This window comes from Thrips palmi, unplaced genomic scaffold (assembly GCF_012932325.1).
Source record: "Thrips palmi isolate BJ-2018 unplaced genomic scaffold, TpBJ-2018v1 HiC_scaffold_16, whole genome shotgun sequence".
Lineage (NCBI taxonomy): Eukaryota > Metazoa > Arthropoda > Insecta > Thysanoptera > Thripidae > Thrips > Thrips palmi.
This window is the reverse complement of record NW_023144625.1, coordinates 7828913-7850324: the sequence shown is the minus strand read 5'-3', so window position 1 is coordinate 7850324 and position 21412 is coordinate 7828913. Positions and strand designations below refer to the sequence as shown.

The 21412-nt window shown below is 47.0% G+C and overlaps 4 protein-coding genes and 1 long non-coding RNA gene across 5 annotated transcripts; 3 read left to right on the top strand and 2 right to left on the bottom strand.

Moving 5' to 3' along the window:
• Positions 1 to 34: 34 nt before the first annotated feature.
• LOC117643062 lies at positions 35 to 1355 on the bottom strand. The gene is made up of 4 exons (XR_004587598.1): positions 1341 to 1355; positions 1010 to 1205; positions 191 to 293; positions 35 to 117 (listed from the first exon to the last, which is right to left on the bottom strand). It is a non-coding gene; the product is annotated as an uncharacterized LOC117643062 (long non-coding RNA).
• On the top strand, positions 1308 to 5700 carry LOC117643058 (basic salivary proline-rich protein 1-like). Its single transcript, XM_034381709.1, has 7 exons — positions 1308 to 1553; positions 2143 to 2219; positions 2296 to 2368; positions 2456 to 2579; positions 2689 to 2804; positions 2911 to 3119; positions 3268 to 5700. The coding sequence occupies exons 1-7, from the start codon at positions 1488 to 1490 to the stop codon at positions 4175 to 4177; spliced, it is 1575 nt and encodes a 524-aa protein (XP_034237600.1). The 5' UTR covers positions 1308 to 1487; the 3' UTR covers positions 4178 to 5700.
• Positions 5701 to 5942: 242 nt separating this feature from the next.
• LOC117643059 (39S ribosomal protein L44, mitochondrial) lies at positions 5943 to 7722 on the top strand. Its single transcript, XM_034381710.1, has 7 exons — positions 5943 to 6091; positions 6266 to 6389; positions 6471 to 6557; positions 6634 to 6804; positions 6891 to 6975; positions 7051 to 7354; positions 7452 to 7722. Exons 1-7 carry the CDS (start codon positions 6016 to 6018, stop codon positions 7649 to 7651), a joined length of 1047 nt encoding a protein of 348 aa, XP_034237601.1. The 5' UTR covers positions 5943 to 6015; the 3' UTR covers positions 7652 to 7722.
• On the bottom strand, positions 7709 to 12515 carry LOC117643057 (centromere protein J). The gene is made up of 11 exons (XM_034381708.1): positions 12360 to 12515; positions 12028 to 12148; positions 11861 to 11934; positions 10981 to 11769; positions 10033 to 10905; positions 9749 to 9958; positions 9531 to 9671; positions 8880 to 9414; positions 8450 to 8765; positions 8183 to 8360; positions 7709 to 8098 (listed from the first exon to the last, which is right to left on the bottom strand). Exons 2-11 carry the CDS (start codon positions 12143 to 12145, stop codon positions 7964 to 7966), a joined length of 3369 nt encoding a protein of 1122 aa, XP_034237599.1. The 5' UTR covers positions 12146 to 12148; positions 12360 to 12515; the 3' UTR covers positions 7709 to 7963.
• Positions 12516 to 12733: 218 nt separating this feature from the next.
• LOC117643061 (rRNA 2'-O-methyltransferase fibrillarin) lies at positions 12734 to 15030 on the top strand. The gene is made up of 6 exons (XM_034381711.1): positions 12734 to 12883; positions 13348 to 13563; positions 13637 to 13779; positions 13864 to 14034; positions 14128 to 14373; positions 14453 to 15030. The coding sequence occupies exons 1-6, from the start codon at positions 12871 to 12873 to the stop codon at positions 14618 to 14620; spliced, it is 957 nt and encodes a 318-aa protein (XP_034237602.1). The 5' UTR covers positions 12734 to 12870; the 3' UTR covers positions 14621 to 15030.
• The last annotated feature ends 6382 nt before the right edge of the window (positions 15031 to 21412 follow it).

Here is a 21412-nt window from a genome sequence, read left to right as displayed (position 1 = left end):
GAACAGGAAGGTAGTTAACTAAAGACGCAAAGAGTAATTTTCTGTGAATTTTATTAAGTAAAATTGTGGTGGTAGAGAAGTATCCACAGAAGCAGCCAGAATTTTAGGAGAGGACGCCTGCAAAGAAATGGCAAGAGGTAAAACCAAAGAACAAACACAAAATTCTCAAAAGCACCAAAACAATACTAACCAAAAATTATAGGAAGTCATGAAATGGGGGAGACAGTCTACTTAGACCTTGCCCTCATCTTTCTCCTCTTCCGCTTTAGCCTGCGCATACGCTTCTTCCTCCACTGCAACAAAATAATGACACATTAAAACAAACGGAGTGAAATAATGAACACTTCGACAACCAACAATGCTCATATGATTTCGATGCGAGTGGTAACAGATCAGTCATTGGGTGAGTTCACATGCGAACATCATACTTTGAAGAGAGAGTTAAAAACCATCATATTAATACCACAGCGCACAAACGAGACATTAATGTGTAAGTCCCAATCACAGAAAATAAACTCAAGACACAAATAACAACTTAGTGACGCACAACGCATATCCAGCAAAGGCTCCTTTGCCCAGACTTGCAAAGACACAAATTCGATGTGAATGTAAAGGGCCAGAGACAATGTAAGACACTTCAAAATTCATGCTTCGTTAAGATGGCCGTGAACAGGTAAGCCAAGTTCGCTCAAAACGTGCGCCGAATCAACATGCACGTATGGACACAACGACAAAGTGAGGTTAAATTCGGCACAATGTGAAAACGGGCTTGGAAGTTAGTAAATCTTAATCAGAAGGACATCACGATTCAACAAGCATCCGAAAGGACAATGAAACTGACGCACAATTTTAAAGAAATACGACAACCAGGAGATGCCGGGTACATGGGTGCCACGAGGCGGGGTACCAAATGGAATTTACAAGTTGAACTCGACAAAGTACCACAAGTGGAAGTATAAACCAGATCTTTTCTGAGCAGATGAGTTTCCTCCTTGAGGAAATTACATACCTTAGCACGCATGTTCCTGAAGTTTCGAAGAAAACTTCAGAAATTTAGCCCGCCGCAGTTGCGCGTGGCTACGTCTTCCTCTGCGTGCTGCTGGTGAAAGATTCCCAAAGCTCGCTGCGCGGAAACGGATGTGGGTTTTTGATGCGCAACGCCACAACAAGGTTGCCGCTCTTCGTTGGGCATTTGTTGCCGTGTTCTGAACAAAATCGTATTAATGCAGTTGTTTAACTTCCGTTTTAAAACGTATTTCAAAGTGCGCTATCAAAGAAAAATAAACGTTAAACTATTTTATTTTTCCTTGTTATTTGGTCGTTTTGACCGAAATAGTGACCATATGGCCACAGCTAAGCTTGGCAACAGCGGCGGCCTCAGCTTCATGATTTGTTGACTGCTAAAGAAAGCCGCTTGCGTCGGAGTGTTCTTGCTGGGATTACTCTGTATTTTGTTTAGTTTACAGTGAAAGTTTTTATCGAGCACAATGTCGGTCGCGTTTGCTACCCGAGGGCGCCCACCCTCTAGCCCTGCTCCTCCGCATGTTCAAAAGGTAAGCTGGAAATGAGAATGGCACCATCTTGAGTACGCTCACAGCATCCCTTTTTAAACCGTCATTTTCCCGTTTTCTCAAGTTTAGTAAATCTGTAATGTACTACATTCTCCTTTAAACATGTCAATTTTGAACATTTGAGATTCCTCTCCTCTCAATCATTCGTTGTCCTCTATACTTAGTGCAACTGATGGCCTTAGTGAATTCTTTTCCCGGCTCGGGAGTCTGTATCTTTGCGAAATAACGATCATTTTGGCAGTTCTCGTTACGATTTGTGCCGCTAATAACATTTGGACCCATGTTAGATCTGTGCATTCACTGTACTCATCTGTTCTGTGCTGTCTGTGTGTTTGAATGAAATGTCAAAGTACACTGTCAGGAGGTTTGCCGTCTGGCCAGAAATAAGACTACTTGTAAAACTACAGCATGTCATAAAATTTTACTTAAATTAAAAATTGACCTGTCAAAAGTTGAATTTTATCTTCACTTTCTAATATGTGCTGAGTAAATGCTACATGTGCAAATTGTTTTTGACGCTAAGTCGGAAGACTTTTCATTTAACCAACTTCGTATTTTTTGTGTCTTGCAGATGCTTGATGAAAATAATCATTTACTCCAGACCATTCAGGACTATCAAAACAAAGGAATGGCCAAGGAATCTATGCAGTAAGTGTTCTTGCAATTTTTTGTCAACTTTGTTTATTCATTTTACTCAACATTATAACATATCTTTGTTTTGCAGGTATATTGAAATTCTTCATAGGAACTTGGTTTATCTTGCATCTATCGCTGATGCTGCTGAATCCACGTTGCCGGTAATATTTTGCCCCTAATCAAAAGAGTAAAAGTCTTTCTTCAAAATTCATTTCAAATTTTTTTTTTAAATGTAATTTTATTTACAGCCTATTCCTCAACTCGGCGGAGACCCTCCCAGCGCTACTCAAGGTCCACCACCCTCTGCATCACATCTAGGTGGTTATGGCGCCCAACAAGGTGGAGCGTATCGTGGTCAGCAAGGAATGCCAAGTAAGATATATGCTCTAATTTTGGTTAGAAATGTTTATCACTGAGGCTCGGAAATCTGCAATAGTTTGGAAACAGTTCTTGTGTTTTGACATTTTATTCTTATTGACAGGGCCAGGATCTGTGACAGCAGGCTCTAGACCTCAACAGTATCGAGGTGGCCCCCAAGGGTACCCTCCTCAAGGTGGTCAACAAGGATATGCAGGACAGTATCCAGGCCCAGGGCAGGTACGCACACTTTCAATTTATTTATACATATTTCATACAATTTTTTAAATGTTTTCCAATAATATTAGTGTCTGTGTCAATGCTAAAAATTTGTGTTCAAATTTAGGGTTATCCACCATCTGGGCAGCAAAGCCAAAGTGGTCAGGCTCCTGGAGGATATTCTGCCTCTGGAGCTCCGCAAGGGTATGGTGGCCCACCTCCAAGCCAGCAAAGTTATGGTGGTCCGCCTCCTTCAGGCCAGCAGCCTGGCTATGGTCCGCCACCCTCAGGTCAACAGGGATATGGTCCACCACCTCCTAGCCAACAACCCCCTGGGTGAGATTCAAATATTTGACAGCTAAGTTTCATGTTGAATGGTGCTTGTATGCCACATTTCTATGTTGCATTGAAGTGTTCATCCAAAGTCTGCGTGAGTTGGACCAATATTTCTGAGGTAGCCGCTAACCGTTGCTTTGTCTTCCAGGTCTGCCTACGGCCCACCGGGCAGCCAGCAGCCTGGCTATGGCCCTCCGCCTCCAGCAGGCCCGCCGTCCCAGCAAGGCGGGTACCCAGCCCCCAGCAGTGGTGGCCCCCAGGGCAGCTACCCAGGCACCCCGGGCTACGGTGCACCCAACTACGGCCCTGGCTCGCAGCCTGGCTCCCAGCCGGGGCCTGCTGGCAGCTACAGTGGCTCTGGACCGCCGTCCAGCTACCCTGGGCAAGGCGCCCAAGGGTACGGCGCGGCGTCAGGCCAGTACCCCAACAGCAGCCAGCCCAGCCCCGGCCGCGGCTCGGGGCCGACGTCCACGGCGCCGACCTACGCGGCGGCCTCCAGCGGGGCGCCTCCCAGCCAGAGCTACCCGCCGGCCAACCAGCCGAGCCACCAGCCGGGCCACCAGTCTGGACCGGGCTACACGCCGACGTCTGCACAGCCCCCGCAGCCAGGACAAGGCCAGCCGCCGTCCAGCCAGGCGTCCGGCGCACCGACGCCCGGCTCTTTCCCACCCTCGACCCAGTCGACGCCGAGCGGGCCGCCCCCACCAGCGAGCGGACCGCCCGGACAGGGACAGCCCTCGGCGTACAGCCCGTCGGCCTCTCAGACGTACGCACCGTCGCCACAGGCCGGGCCAGGGCACCCCTACCCTCAGCACCCGCAGCACCACGGCTACCCGGCACACCCTCAGCACGGCCAACATCCCCAGCACCCCCAACACCCCCACAGCTATCAGTCGTATCCGCCACCACCAGGCCCTGGCCAGAGCTATGGCCAGTACCCTCGGCCCCCATCCTCGCAAATGCCCCCGCCTGGCCCCCAGGGTCCTCCGCCTCCGCAAGGATCTTTCGGGTCGTATGACCAGAGCAGATTCCCTGGATATCAGCCTCCACCACAGTAGAGCAGCCGACAATATCTTGGACTGCATCGATTTGGGAGCTTGCTTTGACGCTAGCTCAACTGGGCTTAGGTATTGTGCATTAATAACTGTATCGTGTACGTAACTTATCTTCTCTCTTATTTATTGACTTGTGTGGCTTGTACTTCGACTTCGGTCTGACAAAGGTCAACATGAATTATCTTTAAAAATTCATATGCATGGTGCATACTATGGTTTTGTAAATGTACAGAGATAGGATTTCTTGTCATAGAAATTTATATTTTGAAGATTTAATTCCTCATCAATTCTGTGTGAATACCCTTGTAATATGTTTTTGTGTAGGATTTTTCCCTGAATTTTTTGTTATTTTAAAAAAATAACTACACCCATAGTTGGTACTCTGTTTTTCATGACCTCTTGTAGGGTTTGAAAGGTCACATTTTTTAAATATAATTATTATGCTGTACAGTGTATCAACTGAGTGTAAGCTTAGCTGGCCTGTTTTAAGTGTCTATTAGGCTCTCAAATTTCCCTTGCATAGTATTATTAAGTGATGTGTTGTACCACTGTATTGTGGTTGGTGCCCAGTGTGTAAAGTCGCTTTAGTGAGACCAACATTTCTATTGGTAAAGGTTTATGATATCTTCATTCCACAGAAACATTTTTTTTGTATCTTGTTAATTTATTTGATTCAGTAGCTGCCGTGATGATGTAGGTACTGTATATTGAAATCTACTTTCACTTGAACGACTTTTCACATCTGAATTTGAGTATCCAAGAGACTGAACTCCCCTAAGACCGAAAGTATGTTTGAAATGTCTTTGCCTGATTTGTTATAATTTGTTATACGCAATGGAACTCAGGAAATGTTTGCTCTTAAGATACTATATTCATCACCTTTTAGAAGAAAATCCCTGTAAATAGTTTGTATGTGTTAAGGCAGTTAGATTTAAAATTATGGTTGTTCACTGTACGTAAGGAAAGACTGTGATATTTTTATTATGGTTGGCATGACAGTTACAAACAGAAATGTTAAGAGTAAAAATCCAACTTGTACTTTGTAACCTATTCTTCAAAACTAAAAGTTATTAGTTTCCTTTAGAAGTGATATGTTATACACTTTCCATTTTTACAAAAATACATATGAACCTCTCTTATATTTATTTCTTTAGATGTGGAGTTGTTTCTTTTGTGTATTTTCATTCCTCCACCTGTTATTCTTGTAAACCCAGGGAATCCTGGATATCTGTGTACCTAATACTTGCTTTTAGTGCAACTGTTTCCCTAAGCAAGTGATGCAGTACTTAGGAAGTTACTTTACTTGATTTTGAACATAAGGAAGACTGGCCTTAATGGACATAGTTCATATTTGTGGTAAGACTTTAATTTCCTATAGTGTACCTTTTTTGCCTATTGTGTTTAGAGGTAGTGAAGTTGGTGCAGTGATGTGCATTTAATGTTACATCTGCCTGTTAAAATCTGTGTGTAACTGTGTGCCATCAGTACCATTAGTAAATGAATAAAATATTTAGTGTGCTGTGCAATCCCGAAAAAATATTCATTTCTTCCAAATCCCCTCAACACGCACTTTTTTGGCAGTTCGTGAGTGTATCACAGCATGATCATTTAGCTCCTTTCATGTCATGCCGCCAGTTCTTTAGCCAACATAACAAAGAAAACAAATATTTTTTTCAGTGAAGAGTAAAGTTTTGTTAAACAATAAAGATCAAAGCGGCACGAGTACCTTTAGAGCGTTAGATAATCATCACAAATTTCAACTCGAAGAACAAAAATACTTTTGGAAACTTGGTACTATTTTCGAATGTGGCTAACCTGGAATTAGCAGAAGGGGAGTTAATATGGCGGCCATCAGGTGTTGTTTGGCAGCATCGAAATTATTAAATAACTCAATCAAATCATGCGTCATGTACAGAGGTGAGCAACTACCGGGTTAAAACTAATTCCTCTTCAATTACCTAGAAAGTCGCGCGCAAGCCATTCTCTTTAAACGTCATAAATAGTAACTTGGTCTCTCCATAGGTTAGTTCCCCATGCCAGTGCTGTGGTGTTAATTTACTTTTATGTATGGGATCATTGTGCATGTTCCAGTTACTCGCTCAAACCATGCTCCCCCATCTTCTGATGAAAGGGTCCTCATGCTCAGAGAAATCTTGAGGCGCAAGAAAGAGGCTGGACCTGAGAAAAAATATCACCGTAATACATTTTTGGAATGGTACTTCTGATTTTAGTGATTGTATCTGTTCAAATGTAGTTTAATCCGATCTGGTGTTATAATAGTATTCCAATATTTTAGGAATTACTCTGCTGAATTATATGCCTTCTCGAAGAGAATTGGTGAAAATTTTGAAGGCAATTTTCTTCAGCAAGCCTTCACTCAGAGGTGTGGTCTGTTCTCTCTTGCAATGCCATTTATCAATGCTGGTGCCAACGCTACAGAAAATTCTCTTTTTCTTCAGGTCTTATGTAGTGAAGCAAGAGACATTAAACAAAGACTTAGGTCTTGATGATCCAGACCGCTTCTTGGAAGATAATCGGTCTCTTGCAGCAAAAGGAGAAGAACTGTCTAGAAATTTCGTGGCTCGTTACTTAAGAACAGCTTTACCCTGTCTGCCTGAGGAGGGCATTCTGTAAGTAAAGAACAATTTCCCTTGTAGATTGTTTTAGATTAAAGGGCGTGATAAATCTTCTATGGCCGTCTAATTTTTATCTCTAGGCACATTCGAGATCACATATTGAAGGAAGACAATATAGCTAAAGTTTTGTGTAGCATTGGAGCTGATGAACTTATCCTATGCACTGTATGTACAAAACCTACTTAATTTTCTTGTGCTGTCTGTGAAATAAAATTCAAGCTACTAATTCTATCCCACCAGGACTTCCCCACTGAGACTCAGACTAAGGTCTCTACATTTTATGCTCTTGTTGGGGCAGTCGAAGCTAGTAGTGGACCAGAAAGAGGCTCCTTATTTGTTCGAGACTTTCTTATCACTTCCCTGAGTGGGCAGGACATTCATGCTCTCTGTATGCCAGAAGACAAATTAGGAGCCTTGTCTCAAATATTTTTGAGAGAGGGTAAAGAAGCTCCAGAGCCAAGAATAATTTCTCAGGTTGGAATGAACAGCATCATTCCCTGCTACAGAATTGGACTGTATTCAGAGAAGAAGTTTCTTGGATCAGGTAAGGTTATTTACATCCTTTCAATGGAACTTAAGTTTTCAAGTGATAACTTTGGAATTTCTTTATATCTTTCTCCCCCTTTAAATTGTATTGCAAGGTGCTGGAGAATCGATTCAAGATGGAATCGACAATGCTGCCCTCAATGTGCTTTGGAAATTGTGGGACATGCCTGACGGAAAATTACAGTTCCCCTTTGATTTGGATGTATCATCAGTTCTCAACAACAGCCGAAGTAATGTTCCTGAAGCAGAGTGGACAAGTGATAAAGTAAAGAAGCAAGTGCGTCCATCAAGATAAGTCACTTGTTTGCATTCTCTAATGTTTAATACCTTTAAGTAACCAAATACACTATAATTCTTTGTAAATTGTATGAAATTTATTAACTCTCTTCAAACAGCTCCTTAAAAACATAGATCATTGGCTAATGCAATCTAGTTTGCCTTGTACTCCAAAGGAAATCCTGAGGATACAAGCCAAACTAGATTACATTGAACAAATATATTGCAGGGTACTCACAACATTTCTTTTTAAAAAAATATAGACATAAAAAAGAGCAAATTATAAATGTTTTAAAGACAATCTTAAAATACAAACTTTCTTAAAAGTAAGTTAACAAGAGGCACCAGTGTCCTTAACCAAATTGCCCTGAGGATCCTTAATACGAATTCTGCCACTTGGGTATCGTGTTTCTTGGCTACCATTCTTGTACAAGTATTTAATGGTTCCATCCAAAAACTCCTTCCTCTAAAGAAAAAAAAATAAATTTTGGAACATTAGAACTCCAGATTACTAAAATAGGTTTGTTAATTGTTGTGGAAGTTTACAAACCATATAGTCCCTTGTATGAAGTTCCCGTTCACCAGTTGGAAGAAGAATCACTGAGTCCCCATTTGAAAGTTTTTCAACAGATATTCCATCAGGTCCTTGAACTTTATTGGAGTTGGTATCAGACCCAGGAAGGATAATTTTTACCGATCCGTCTTGCTCCCGGCGCTCTACTTGACCACTATAAATAATAAACCAATGCAAAGTGATTTTCAAATAATGAGTACTGCCAAAAATATTGTACGCAGAAAAAGTGAAAACAAACATTACCTTGGGTACAGCAGCTCTTCATGACCATCAGGATACGAAGTTTGCCAGACATTTGTTTTTGCATAGAAATATCTTGTTCGGCCATCACTGAGTTTCTCCAGTTGGTCTCCATTAAAATAGGATATTTGAATGGGCCATCCACTGGGTGGCACTGTCATTACACTGCCACTGGAACTGTGACGCCTCCAAGTGCCGTCCGGAAAGGTGACAACTCTTGTGCCATTCTCTTTTACTTGTTCTATTGTTCCATCTGGATGATGAGTTGACTTGACGAATTTCTCAGTTTCATTGACATCCTGTGCTGCACACTTGGTATCTAAGACACAAAAGGAGATTGTGAGCAGTCAGAAAATCATACAGACCTGATTACAGCATGGTACATTTTGAAGCACAGATACTTGATTTAAAAAAAAAAAAAAAGAACAATTACCTGGAGGTAACTTTGTATTTAGAGACTCTTGAATCCTCTCCAATGTTTTACTGCTTGATTTAGTTGTAGGTGAATCAATGTCCCCTTTTCCAAAAATGGCATCATACTTAGCCTGAGCTTCCTCTAAATCTATTATTTCTTGCTCTGGCAAACTTTGAGTGGAATTTTCATAAGGTCTCAAGGATATGGGCGGTTGTGTTTGTTTTTTAAACATTTCAGCTCCCAAAGTTTCTGTAATATCCTCCTCATCTGATGACTCTTTACCAAGATCAATTTCGTCATCACTTGACCACTCGTTGGATGTATGAGGAATCTTGGGAAAGTTTTCAATGGTAGCCTGTGGTTTCAAACCTTTCGGCTGCATTGAAGATTTTAAATTGTAAGCGGAACTAATTGTTGGCTTTCTCTGTTTAGAATTTCCTTCTTTTACAATTGTGACCTTTGGTTTATTTGTTCCAGCAAGTTGTTGAGCAATAGAATTAATTACTCGGGTGTTAGAAGCTGCCTTAGCTTTGGCTGTATTGAAAGCTGTCTCCTATACAGATAAGATAAACAACAAAAATGAAAAACTCAAACAACACATACCAATAGCAATTTTGCTTCTCAATAATAAAATTTGTAAGTGCAATTCTAAAGGATAAACAAACAAACCTTTTCTCTTCGTAATTTGCTGTTTTCCTCTTTCAACTTCTCATTCTCCCTTTTCAAGTTAGTTAGTTGGATGCGTATGTTACTTTCCAACCCCCTTGCTTTAGCACGGTCAGATCTCCATTTTTCCTCCCATTCAGCAACCTATAAAAAATATTGTTAAGATACAACAACAACAATGAGTGGAACAGAAAGATACAAGTATAACTAATATTTATTACCTGTTGTTTCAACCTGAGAACTTCCTGTTGAGTAATAGGATCTGGTGCTTTTCTTCGTTCCTCTCTCAACATCCTCTGAAGAGACTGCTTTTCTTTCTGAAATTTATTCTGTTCCTCCATAAAGCGTTTGGCGGCTGCTTCCCTTTCATCTTCTAGCCGTTTATTGAAAGAACGGGACTCAAGAATTAGTCTGTGTTCCAGCTCTTGAACCTGTATCAAGTTGACACATGTTAGCATTTCAAAAGTTCTGGAAAGGATTAATGTTTGATAGTTGTGATGCTTACCTTCTTTTCCAAATTAGTCATGTACTTTTGAGTTTTTCCTTTTGCTGATTGCAGAGTTTCAATTTCCTTCCGGAGGTCTCCAAGGTGTGACTCAATCTGATGGTTGATTTCTTGAAGGGTAGAGTCATTGACAAACTTAACGGACCCACAAGAATCAGAACTCACTTCTTTACCAGGTTGCAGTATATCTGGAGATTTGCTTGAAAGTGTTATTTTTGAGATAGCACCCCCTCCCAATGCCACGCCATCTTCAATTTCCTCCTCAGAAGAACTGTCTGTGGTACTGGATTCTGACTCTGACTCACTTTCCTCATGAGGAGTTGGTGCCAGGGCATTTTTAATTAGACTGCTATCAAGATCTATACTTGACATGGTTTTCATAAGATGAGGTTTCCTCACAGGGCCCAACTCCTCTAACATCCAATTAATATCTTCTTGTTGAGCTTTTGCATTGTCGTCTTGAGCAAAACTGATGAGATCATCTTCAGATTTCTTTGAGTCTGGTTGCTCTATTGCAGATATTTTACCATAGCTAAGCATGTCGTTCCTGGGTGGCTCAGAAAAAGGTTTTATGAGGGATCCCGATCTGCGAGCACGAGCTTTAAGTAGATTTTCTATGTCAGTAGCAGACCACATTCCGGGATGGTCTTCTGAGGATAAGCTGTTGTCCCTCCCACTGACTATGAACTTGCGACCAGTTTTCACAGGTGTTAGCTGCTTTGACTGTGTGATCGCATCTGGATTTGATTGATGTATTGCTGAATTAGAAGATTTTGACACAAGTCTATCTACTTTGGATGAGGTTGAACAAAAGCTGGCATTTCCCACATGTTGTTCCAAGTCTAAATAAGCTGCAAGAGACTCCTGATCTTCCTGAAAATTAGAAATAACATCTGATTTTGCTTACTAGAAACACAAGACAGACTTCCAGATTAAAATATGGGTTACCTCTGGAGATGAATCTCCCTTCCCGACGGCATTCCGTCTTCTTGGCGATGCAAAATATCCAACTCTGCCTTCTAGATGAATTGATGAAGTCTTGGGTACATCTTGTTTTGGAATGGGATTGGCATGAGGTTGCTTTAATGTATTATCAGGGCCAGACTCTCCTGAAAGTTTGGCATCCCCACCAAAGACTTGAGACCAAGTGCCTATTTCTACACTCTGTGCCTTTTGGGAGGGTACTGAAAGGACAAGACGCTGCATAGGAATTTCCAAAGAAGAAGTTTTCAGATGTTGAGAGGCATTCCATTGCTGTTTCACAGTAGACTGCCGTTCCACTCTGTTCAAAGTACGGTGCCTTTCTGCAAAATTCCTTGCTTTGGGTCGATCATTTTTCTCTTTGGACATAACATTCTTTACAGGGCCTTTTCTGTACGGATTCCGCAAATCTTCAGGCTTCAAATTATATTTGACAAGCCCCTGACCCCTACGGAGGAATGGTTTTTTAACAACAGCATTTTCTGCATTGTCTCGCAAACCTGCCGCAAAGTTTCCGGTGCTTGATTTAGCAGGCATATTTGAGTTTCCGGTAGCACTACTCTGACTTGAATCTGTTTGCTTAATTACATCACTGTTTTTCTGAGTGCTTTGTTTGAATTTAAAAGAATCAAGATCTCCTCCATCTCTTGAACGAGAATCTTCATCACCTTCAGGAATTATGGATAGATCATGTTTGTCAGGAGGTGGCAGAAATAAATCACCTACTTTAGATTTATCAGGATTTTGTGACTCATTCTGTAAATCAAATGGGATCAAAGCCAGAGTAAATAAATACACAAAATAATGTTAAAGTCTGAATAAGAATGAGCAATAGAGTGGTGCTTACCTTGTATGGAATATTAATTTCATTTGCATCACTCATAAGACTTAATGCAGAGGACTGAGACTGACTCCGGAAACCTGTTCAGAAGGTAAAATGTAAACTGAATTGCAAAGGAAAAGGAAACTGAAGACATGTGGACACTAAAACTGGAACACACGAATGAAAACTACCTCCTAGATCAGAGTCATTGCCCCTGTCTCCAAGTAAATCCTGATGTCTCCGATGCCATTCTTTCAGACCTTCCCATCGATCCAAGGAAATGACGCCTCCCCCAAGGTAAGATGACATGGTCTACAACCAAGTGAAAGAAATGAAACACATCAACAACTGCATAGTTCAAAAAGAAAATAAACGCAAAAAACAATAACAAAAGAGATTTGTTTTGGGAAACCACTGGAAAATCGGTAATAAAAGTGCAAATTTTAACCAAAAATGAGATTTCAAACAATGACATTAGAGGTGTCTACGGAGGGTGAAAAGAGAAGAACCATCTAAATCTTACTTGGGGAACATAGACCTAGACACATCTGCTACAAAGCTCTCTTCGAAACTGGGCGTTGAATTGGTCGACAAGTGACACAACGAAGGAAAACATTGGTTGTTTACAGTTTTCAGCAGTCCCGCCAATTTCAGAAACACACGCAGTATTTCTCATACTCGAAGCGTTTAAGCGATGTCCAGTACGCCAAAACACTAACTTGAAATGACTGATGCTTTCACATTTTCTATCGTGTTACTCTCTGAAAATGGAGAAAAATTGTTTTCATTCAATAAAGAACGTTTTTTTCATCGATTTTCAAATTCTGTGGTCGATTTGAGGCTTTTCTATGTTTGTCGAAAGTGTAGGAGAAACCACGTTTCTTACGTTGGCAACGGTTATCCATGTTTACTTCTCTCCCAGTTTCCGGTTCGATCTCAAGCTGCAAGCAGTCGTGCGCGTGTGTGTGCGGTGTGGTGCGATAAGCACCAATTAGTTTCAAAACAAATAGGCCCGTGAGGACTCACAGTTCACTATGAGTCGCATAAGTAAGTACCTGTCACGCTCTGTAACTGTTGCGTTCATTTGGCTTCGAATTCAAATCCTGCCGGACATTGCCATGTTAAAACCCATGGCAAGCGTCCCTGGCCGGGCACATGCGGCCCACCATGTGGCGTTGCATTCATTACGAGATTTTCCTATTTAATGAGCCGCGTACCTCAAGTGTTACTTGTTCAAATTATCCCCCTTGAGCGGCAGTCCTCAGTGGTGTTAGTCAGGCAATATTTTTAATTCAATTCCTGGAATTTAAGTGTTTTGTATTTTCCTAACCTCTGCTTCATGTGCCTGTCGTGCGTTCGGTCGGGCTTTTTTTACTGCCTATCACAGCGTCATTCTTGCGCTTGAGTGAAGCATTCCTTTATTTTCTTCCGACTTAACGAAGTTCCTGCCCCGGACAGTCCTATCGGTTTTAAGTTGTGTATTGAGTTGTGTTGTTTTGCTTTGCTTTCAGGCCACTCACCTGGCGGCCGCGGAGGTTTCGGCCGTGGCGGCGGCGGCGGGGGCTTCAAGAGCCCTGGAGGACGTGGAGGGTTTGGCCGCGGTGGCGGCGGCGACCGCGGTGGCCGTGGTGGCCGTGGAGGCTTCGGCGATCGCGGCAGAAGTCCAGGCCGTGGTCGTGGTGGTTTCGGCAGGGGTGGTGGCGGCAGGGGTGGCCGTGGAGGTGGTGGTAAGTTGTCAATCGTCTGTGATGCTTGCTTTTGTCGTCACAATGGAAACTGCTGACACTCTTATCTGTCCAGGTATGAAGGGTGGCAAGCAGGTGGTTATTGAGCCACATCGTCATCCTGGTGTTTTTATTGCCCGAGGAAAGGAAGACTCGCTTGTCACAATCAACATGGTACCTGGTGATTCAGTCTACGCAGAAAAGAGAATTGCCGTTGAGGTATTGTGCTTTTCCTCTCTATAAATGTGTGTGTTTTGACTCAGTCAGCTGGATATTTACTAATTCATATATTGACTTTGGCAGACTGAAGGAGAAAAGGTTGAGTACAGAGTATGGAACCCCTTCCGTTCAAAGTTGGCAGCTGCCATTCTTGGTGGAGTTGATCAAATTCACATGCCGCCTGGCAGTAAAGTCCTGTACCTGGGTGCTGCCTCTGGCACAACAGTATCTCATGTTGCTGATGTGGTTGGCCCTGTAAGTTTTAACTTACCTTTTCTTTTCTTTTTATTATTATCAAATTTTGTTCAAAGTGTGTGAATTTTGACACTTTTTTCCTTTCTTTTGTAGGAGGGCTTAGTTTATGCTGTTGAGTTCTCTCACAGATCAGGAAGAGATCTGTTAAATGTTGCCAAGAAGCGAACCAATATTATTCCTATTATTGAAGACGCCAGACATCCACACAAATACAGAATGCTTGTAGGCATGGTAGACACAATTTTTGCTGATGTTGCCCAGCCAGATCAGGCTCGTATTGTTTCACTCAACGCCCAATATTTCTTAAAGAATGGTGGCAACTTTGTAATTTCTATCAAGGTAAGTAGCATAACTTAAAATCAAATTTACACCTTTTCTGTATTCTCAATTTGTGCCTAACTATGTCGTCTGTTCTCAGGCCAATTGTATTGACTCCACCGCTGCCCCAGAAGCAGTATTTGCTGAGGAAGTTAAGAAGCTCCAAGCTGACAAACTGAAACCCAAGGAACAGCTGACCCTTGAACCTTATGAACGAGACCATGCTGTTGTGGTAGGAGTATACAGACCGCCCAACAAAGGCAGTTAAACATTCCTTTGTTTGCTGAAAAATTAGGTTTAGTTGTTGGTTCATACAGCATTTTGGCTGTATTCAATTTGTCATTGACCACCCGATTTTACATCATTTCAATAGTATACAAACTGATTACTATAATTGTTATTGTGGGCTTACCACACCAGTGGAAATTTTATTAGCCAACACATGGCTTCAGTTTTGTTTAGGTGAAATGTGGTATGGTTTATCCATTGTTCAGAAATTGTAAAATTCATTTTCTTTGTATTTTTGGTGTTTGTTTTTAAACAAGGACACTGCTATCGCTTTGATTTCATGTGCTGTATATGCAACAATTCTATGTCAGTGATGGAAAGAATTGAAGTGAAACAAGATTGTTTTGATTTTTTTTTACCATTACATTAAAGTAACCAAACTTTAAAACTGTGATTATTAATCCTTTCAATATTCCTTGGAGAGGCCACCATTTTATCACCAATGCTTAAGTTTTAGTGGGCTGCTGCTCTGAGATCACAGCAGGCACTCTGGAAGAGACCAGTCATTCATCATAGCTGCTATCAATGAAATTATTAACTCCTGACGAAAGTACTTTCTTCTTGGAAACTTTCAGTGTGCCCAAACGCTCTAAACCAGAAACGTCGTGCTCTGGATTCTTTCGTGAACGAATGGCCTTGGTGACCCGGACGAGTCCGACGGGTTGTCAACTTTCCGGGCGACTAGAGTAGGCTACAGGGTTGCCCTTCGCTCTTCGCCCCACTCTCGCGCGCCGCGTCGCTGCAGTCTGATTCCGAGGGTCGTTTCCGTCGCTCTGTCTCTCTTGCACTCACGGGGCGTTCTTATGGGTGTAAGAAGGACAGAGCGAGAGCGACGAAGACGGCTCTCGGAATCAGTCCGCTGCACTTAGGCTTTCCACGTGGGCGCCATGAAGCCGGGAGAAGCAACGCAGGCCGCGCAGGCCCGGGCCGTGCGAGTCGAGTTTTAGCACACACTGCTGATGGGTCGGGAGGCCACGGGCGGTGCGAGCGGAGTGCCCTGCCCAGCCGAGCCGGCCGGGGGAGCCGAGCCGAATCCTGACCTAAGTGTGTAGCGTCGCACCAGCAGCGTCGCCGCCACCGGCCAGCGTCTCTTTATTGTCTCAATCAAAAGCAAAGTTTGTGGGGGGTGGGGGCGGTGCGCGGGGCGGTGACGAGCCGGTCCAAGACATCCTGCAGCAACCCTTCAGCCCTCCCACTCCCTTCCGGTTGGGCGCGCCAGGGCCAGGGCCCGCCAAGGGCAGCCGAGGGCCGCGGGGCGTGGCGGCGTGTCGGCTGCGGATGGCCTCCAGGCTGATTCCGAGAGTCGGTTTCGACGCAGCGTCTCTCTCGCACTCCTAGGGTGCACCGAGTAGGTGCGAGAGAGACAGAGCGACGAAGACGACTCTCGGCAATGAGCCTGCTGGGCCGGCGATGAGCGGAGTGTCGTCCTGCAGCCTGCAGGCAGGGCGAGGCGGCGAGGCAGGCGAGGCCGCTGACAACATCGATTTTCATTAAGGGCGCGAAGCAGCGGGCGCCGAGCCATTTGCCGCGGCGTTGGGATTTCGCTGGCCGGCGATATAAGACGAAGACGGGCAGCACGGAGGAGGGGCGGCCGGGGGTGCGCGCCAGCGCGGCCAGCACCCTAGGCCGCGGCAATGGCCTCGTTGTGCGATATGATTTGATTTGAGCCGCCCTGGCCCAGGCCTTGTAAGCCCAGGCCTGGCCAAGCCCTGCCAGGCGAGCGAGGCACCGCGGCCGTCGGCCAGCCACCCGGAACAAAAGCCAAAAGCCGCCCCCGCCGAGGCCGCTGGAGCGCGAGGGGCGCGTCGGCCCGGGTTCGAATCCCCTCCCAGCCCTTTCTGTCCGGCTGGCTTGGTCAGCGGTTGAGCACCAGTTCCGCGGTCCATTTCTTTCCTCTACTGAAGAATGCGGGAGAATCCCAAATCTCAAACGCCGCCTTTATTGGTTAGTTGCTGAGACGTAGACAGCTTCACACCTGTTCCAGCGGCGTCCCACCTGCATTTCCAGCAGTCAGCTGTGGACTGATTCCGAAGGTCGTTTTCGGCGCTCTGTCTCCCTCGCACCTAATCGGGACGCCCCATGGGTGCGAGAGAGACAGCGATGAAAACGACTCGGAATCAGTGTGGGCTGGGGAAGGCCGTGGGGTTCAAGTGCGGCGTGCTTGTTGTCTTTCCACCCCTGCTGGGCCCGGCTGGGCTGGGCTGGGCCTGCTGCACTCAGACACACGGCAGGTGGGGCGCCTAGGGCCTAGCTCGAGGAAGAGCACCACTGGCTGCTGCCGGTGCCGGCCAGCAGACTGATTCCGAGAGTCGTTTTCGTCGCTCTGTCTCTATCGCACTCTTGCGGCGTCCCGTGCAGGTGCGAGAGAGAGCGACGACAAAGGACTCTCGGAATCAGTCGACAGGGGTGGAAGGGTGGAGGGGCCTGGCGGGGAGGCCGCCGCAAACTCGCACGGCCGAGGGTGCCGAGGGTGCCGAGGGGGAAGGGGAGAGGAGGATCTCGAAAAGCGCTTCGCCGCTTCGGCGCTTCGCCTCGCGTCCCGTCCGTTGTGCTTAGCGACCGGGCACTGTCAATAGCCAATCCCCCGCAGACGACCTTAATGATGAAGGACGCAAATGACTAGAAGGGGAAGGACGGCGGAGAGGAGAGGGGCCTCCCGGCAGCGGCCGGCGGTGGCGGTGAGGAGGAGAGCGAAGCGGGCAAGGAGGAGGCGGCGAAGGCAGCGAGCCCCGCGCCAAAATGACCGACCGGCCCGACCGGCCCCAGCGCCCGGCAGAAGGATCATAAACCCCCATAGCGTGTGGGATTATCACTACCAGAGCTCCCTGTCACCACTGTCTCCCCCCTCGCACGTCCGCGCCTCCGCGCCCGCACGCACAGCGAGGGCACCCACGCACACACACACACACACACACAAACACACGGAGGTGGCCGGCACATGTCCTTCCCTCGATATGCCCTAAAATTTTTTTACTGCCCGCCACAGGAGCTTCTCCGCGTCCCCGGCCGGCCCTCAGGCCCTCTGGTCCGGCGCGAGGCTGGCCGCGCGGGGCATCAACATCCCCGCGCCGTAAAAGCCGCTTTTATCGACAACAAAACATCAATTAGGCGATTGCTTCCAATTACGAAATCCGGACGGCCATATCCGCGGCCGCGCCGCCGCCGCCGAAGATAAAAAAAAGGAGGGAAGGCGCTGGCCGGAGGCGTCGCCTCCAAAGTCGCCTTTGGCCACTTTACGACGTTATGAGAAATTAAGAGATGCGCTGCTCTTTACTGCCGCTTTTTCCCAGCTTTTGGGGCGTCGTCACCGTCGGCCACCGCGCGTGCGTGGGCGCGTCGCGTAGCTCGCGTAGCCTCGCGTCGGGTCTAATCTTGGTCCAGGCCAACCACACTGACCTCCTGTAGGGCAGGGCGGCGGGGCGCGGAGGGCCTCGCCTAAGTGCTGCGGAGGGTGGACCTGATGGTGGACCCGATGGCGCGGGCCACCGCGGGGCACCGCGGAGCGGAACGCCGAGGAACAATATTTACTAGCTCAAGGCTTGCCTTATTGGTCGAGCCTGTGATTCAAGGTTTCAAATGTTATTAGTTCTTTGACTTTACTGTCTGTTTGTGTTGTCATGGTGTTGTTGTCGGATGAACGGTTTAAAAAGCCACCGGTCTGACGAAAAACAGAATACATACATTAGGTTCACTTATCTTTTTGAAACATTCATGGACTTTGTAATGCAATAGACTCACTTCAAGAAAATACAATTCAGTCAATAACCTATAAAATATTTCTTTGGTTTTGCATATCTGCTGCATTAATTTTTGTTCCAAGTTCACGTCCAAGACACTTTGTCATATCCCACAAATTAAAAGTTCAAAATAAAAACCTTCCAAAACGTTAAAAGATTTAGCAGCTGGTCTAAACGTGTCTAAATGTGCCGTTGCTTTCAAAGCAAAGCCCGCCCATTGCCGCCATTAAGCTTTACACTTTGTCCAACATGCAATATTATGACAAACACGATTCTAAATCACATATGTTGTATTAACTCCTGATGACTATGCTGATCCGCCTCACCGAAGTTAAAAAAAAATAGGATTTCGGAGTCGCTAAAAGTAGCCTTTGCTTTTAGGAGTGTGGAAATCAGCGATTCTCATTATAACACTTTATCTAGTTTTTTGACATACTCAGTCTTTTGCGTCTGGTCAATAAGTCTAGCTTCACAGTATCACATGTGTTTAAATCTTGGTTCATCCAACCATACCTTTGTCCAATGAGCGCGGCTGGGGTCGGGAAGGGTCGCCTTCGTGGAGGGTGGACCTGGGGGTGCCCGCGGACAAGTCATGGTCGAGGAACCGTTGATCTAAGTTCCTTTATCCTGCTATGTCGCAACAATGAATGGATGGGGTGACCGCCCACGCCGCCACCGACCACGGACGGGGCACCTGCCGCTGCCGTGCGGACCTGCGGACTGATTTCGTTTCGTCGCTCTGTCTCTCTCGCACGCGCATGGAACGCCCCGTGAGTGCGAGAGAGACAGAGCTGCTCTGCCCGGCAGTGCGGTTCGTGGCGCCGCGCCACCTCGCGGCGGCGGACGGCGGCAACCCGCTGTGGCACTTCCCTCCGGCTCTTCGTCGCTCTGTCTCTCTCGCACCTATACGGGACGCCGCATGCGTGCGAGAGAGACAGAACGACGAAAACGACTCTCGGAATGAGAAAGAGCAGCAGAAGCGCGCGTGGACCGCTGGACGGCGGCGGCGCGGGGCTGCGGGTCCCGAGACAGTAGGTTTCTATTAGCTCGTGAAATGTACGACCCCCCTCCCCCTCCGCCACCAGGGAGGGCAGTGAGGCTCTGACACGCAACGCCTCCCCGGCCGCGGCAGTAAAAGCGGGTAAATACCAAATCGAAGAAGGGTAGTAAAATTCCCGAGCCCTTGTTAAAAGGCCAGAGCACCTCCCGGATGGCCCGGAAAGAGCAAAGTGCGGTAACATAAAAAAAAGAGCAGTCGGATTGGGGGATGGGGCGCACCCTCGCCGCCCCGCGCGCCCCGCCTCCTCGTTCGCGGTTTTGATTTCACCCCATCGGCCGCGAAGACGTCTTTAGAGGGGGGGAAAAACAGCAGAGAGCCTATTGCGCGGATGGAAGGGATCAGGGCTGTTAACGTTACTGTAACGGTGTATCGCGTTACAGTACCGCGTTACTTCGTTACGTAACGATAACGGTAACTATTACATTTCCAGCGGCAGTATCGTAACGCGGTACCGTACTCAGGCCAGTAACGGCGCGTAACGGCGTTACATTTTACTCGTACATCAGTGTTTTTAACGGGAAGCGCACCTCACGAAGTTGGAGGGTGGACCTGATGGTGGACCCGATGCGCGGGCCACCGCGGGGCACCGCGGAGCGGAACGCCGAGGAACAATATTTACAATGAATGGATGGGGTGACCGCCCACGCCGCCACGCCGCCACCGACCACGGACGGGGCACCTGCCGCTGCCGTGCGGACCTGCGGACTGATTTCGTTTCGTCGCTCTGTCTCTCTCGCACGCGCATGGAACGCCCCGTGAGTGCGAGAGAGACAGAGCTGCTCTGGCCGGCAGTGCGGTTCGTGGCGCCGCGCCACCTCGCGGCGGCGGACGGCGGCAACCCGCTGTGGCACTTCCCTCCGGCTCTGCCGGCAGGCTGATGCCGAGAGTCGTCTTCGTCGCTCGGTCTCTCTCGCACCTATACGGGACGCCGCATGCGTGCGAGAGAGACAGAACGACGAAAAGGACTCTCGGAATGAGGAAGAGCAGCAGAAGCGCGCGTGGACCGCTGGACGGCGGCGGCGCGGGGCTGCGGGTCCCGAGACAGTAGGTTTCTATTAGCTCGTGAAATGTACGACCCCCCTCCCCCTCCGCCACCAGCGAGGGCAGTGAGGCTCTGACACGCAACGCCTCCCCGGCCGCGGCAATAAAAGCGGGTAAATACCAAATCGAAGAAGGGTAGTAAAATTCCCGAGCCCTTGTTAAAAGGCCAGAGCACCTCCCGGATGGCCCGGAAAGAGCAAAGTGCGGTAACATAAAAAAAAGAGCAGTCGGATTGGGGGATGGGGCGCACCCTCGCCGCCCCGCGCGCCCCGCCTCCTCGTTCGCGGTTTTGATTTCACCCCATCGGCCGCGAAGACGTCTTTAGAGGGAGGAAAAAACAGCAGAGAGCCTATTGCGCGGATGGAAGGGATGACGCGGGCAGCAGTTCAAGGAAATGCATTATTTTTTGTTTTGTTTTTGAAAAACAGTCTGAGAAGTGCAGTGTTTTGAGCACAGGTCTTGTTTTTGTTGATGTTGGCCGTTGGATCGGCGGGGCCCGGGTTGTGTAGTACACGCGAAATGAGAGCCACCCTTCGCCGCCCCTCGCGACGACGACGCGGACGCGGCCTACATGTCGTGGCCGGAGACACTAAAGGACGTCCCATCGGACACTTCGGCCCATCAAACCATCAGCCGTCGTCAACCCATCGGCCGGGCCGTCGGCAGAGCAGGACCAGAACGGAACGGAGCCCCGCCCCCCTCCCCTCCTCCCTTTATCTCTTTCGGCCCATTCCACCGCCCTCCTTCCCGGAGACTACCCTGCCAAGCTCAGCCAATTACCCTCTGTTTGCCTGTTTGCCCTGCTACTGCCTGATGGGCCTGATGCGACACCAGCGTGTCGTGCCGATAAGCGGTGCTCCCCTATTGGCTCTATTGGCAGCAACCCCTTCCTTCGCAGTGCAGCAAATCAAACCCTTACAACAAGTCAATTACT

Coding starts and splice junctions, on each gene's coding strand:
- LOC117643061 (XM_034381711.1), top strand. Junction 14,035..14,127: donor TTGCTGATGTGGTTGGCCCT/GTAAGTTTTAAC, acceptor TTTCTTTTGTAG/GAGGGCTTAGTTTATGCTGT. Junction 14,374..14,452: donor ACTTTGTAATTTCTATCAAG/GTAAGTAGCATA, acceptor GTCTGTTCTCAG/GCCAATTGTATTGACTCCAC.
- LOC117643058 (XM_034381709.1), top strand. CDS start 1,488: ATGTCGGTCGCGTTTGCTACCCGAGGGCGCCCACCCTCTAGCCCTGCT. Junction 2,220..2,295: donor ATGGCCAAGGAATCTATGCA/GTAAGTGTTCTT, acceptor TTTGTTTTGCAG/GTATATTGAAATTCTTCATA. Junction 2,805..2,910: donor AGTATCCAGGCCCAGGGCAG/GTACGCACACTT, acceptor GTTCAAATTTAG/GGTTATCCACCATCTGGGCA.
- LOC117643059 (XM_034381710.1), top strand. CDS start 6,016: ATGGCGGCCATCAGGTGTTGTTTGGCAGCATCGAAATTATTAAATAAC. Junction 6,092..6,265: donor ATCATGCGTCATGTACAGAG/GTGAGCAACTAC, acceptor TGCATGTTCCAG/TTACTCGCTCAAACCATGCT. Junction 6,805..6,890: donor CTGCCTGAGGAGGGCATTCT/GTAAGTAAAGAA, acceptor TTTTATCTCTAG/GCACATTCGAGATCACATAT.
- LOC117643057 (XM_034381708.1), bottom strand. CDS start 12,145: ATGTCATCTTACCTTGGGGGAGGCGTCATTTCCTTGGATCGATGGGAA. Junction 9,959..10,032: donor TGACTAATTTGGAAAAGAAG/GTAAGCATCACA, acceptor AACTTGATACAG/GTTCAAGAGCTGGAACACAG. Junction 8,766..8,879: donor AAATACAAAGTTACCTCCAG/GTAATTGTTCTT, acceptor TTTGTGTCTTAG/ATACCAAGTGTGCAGCACAG.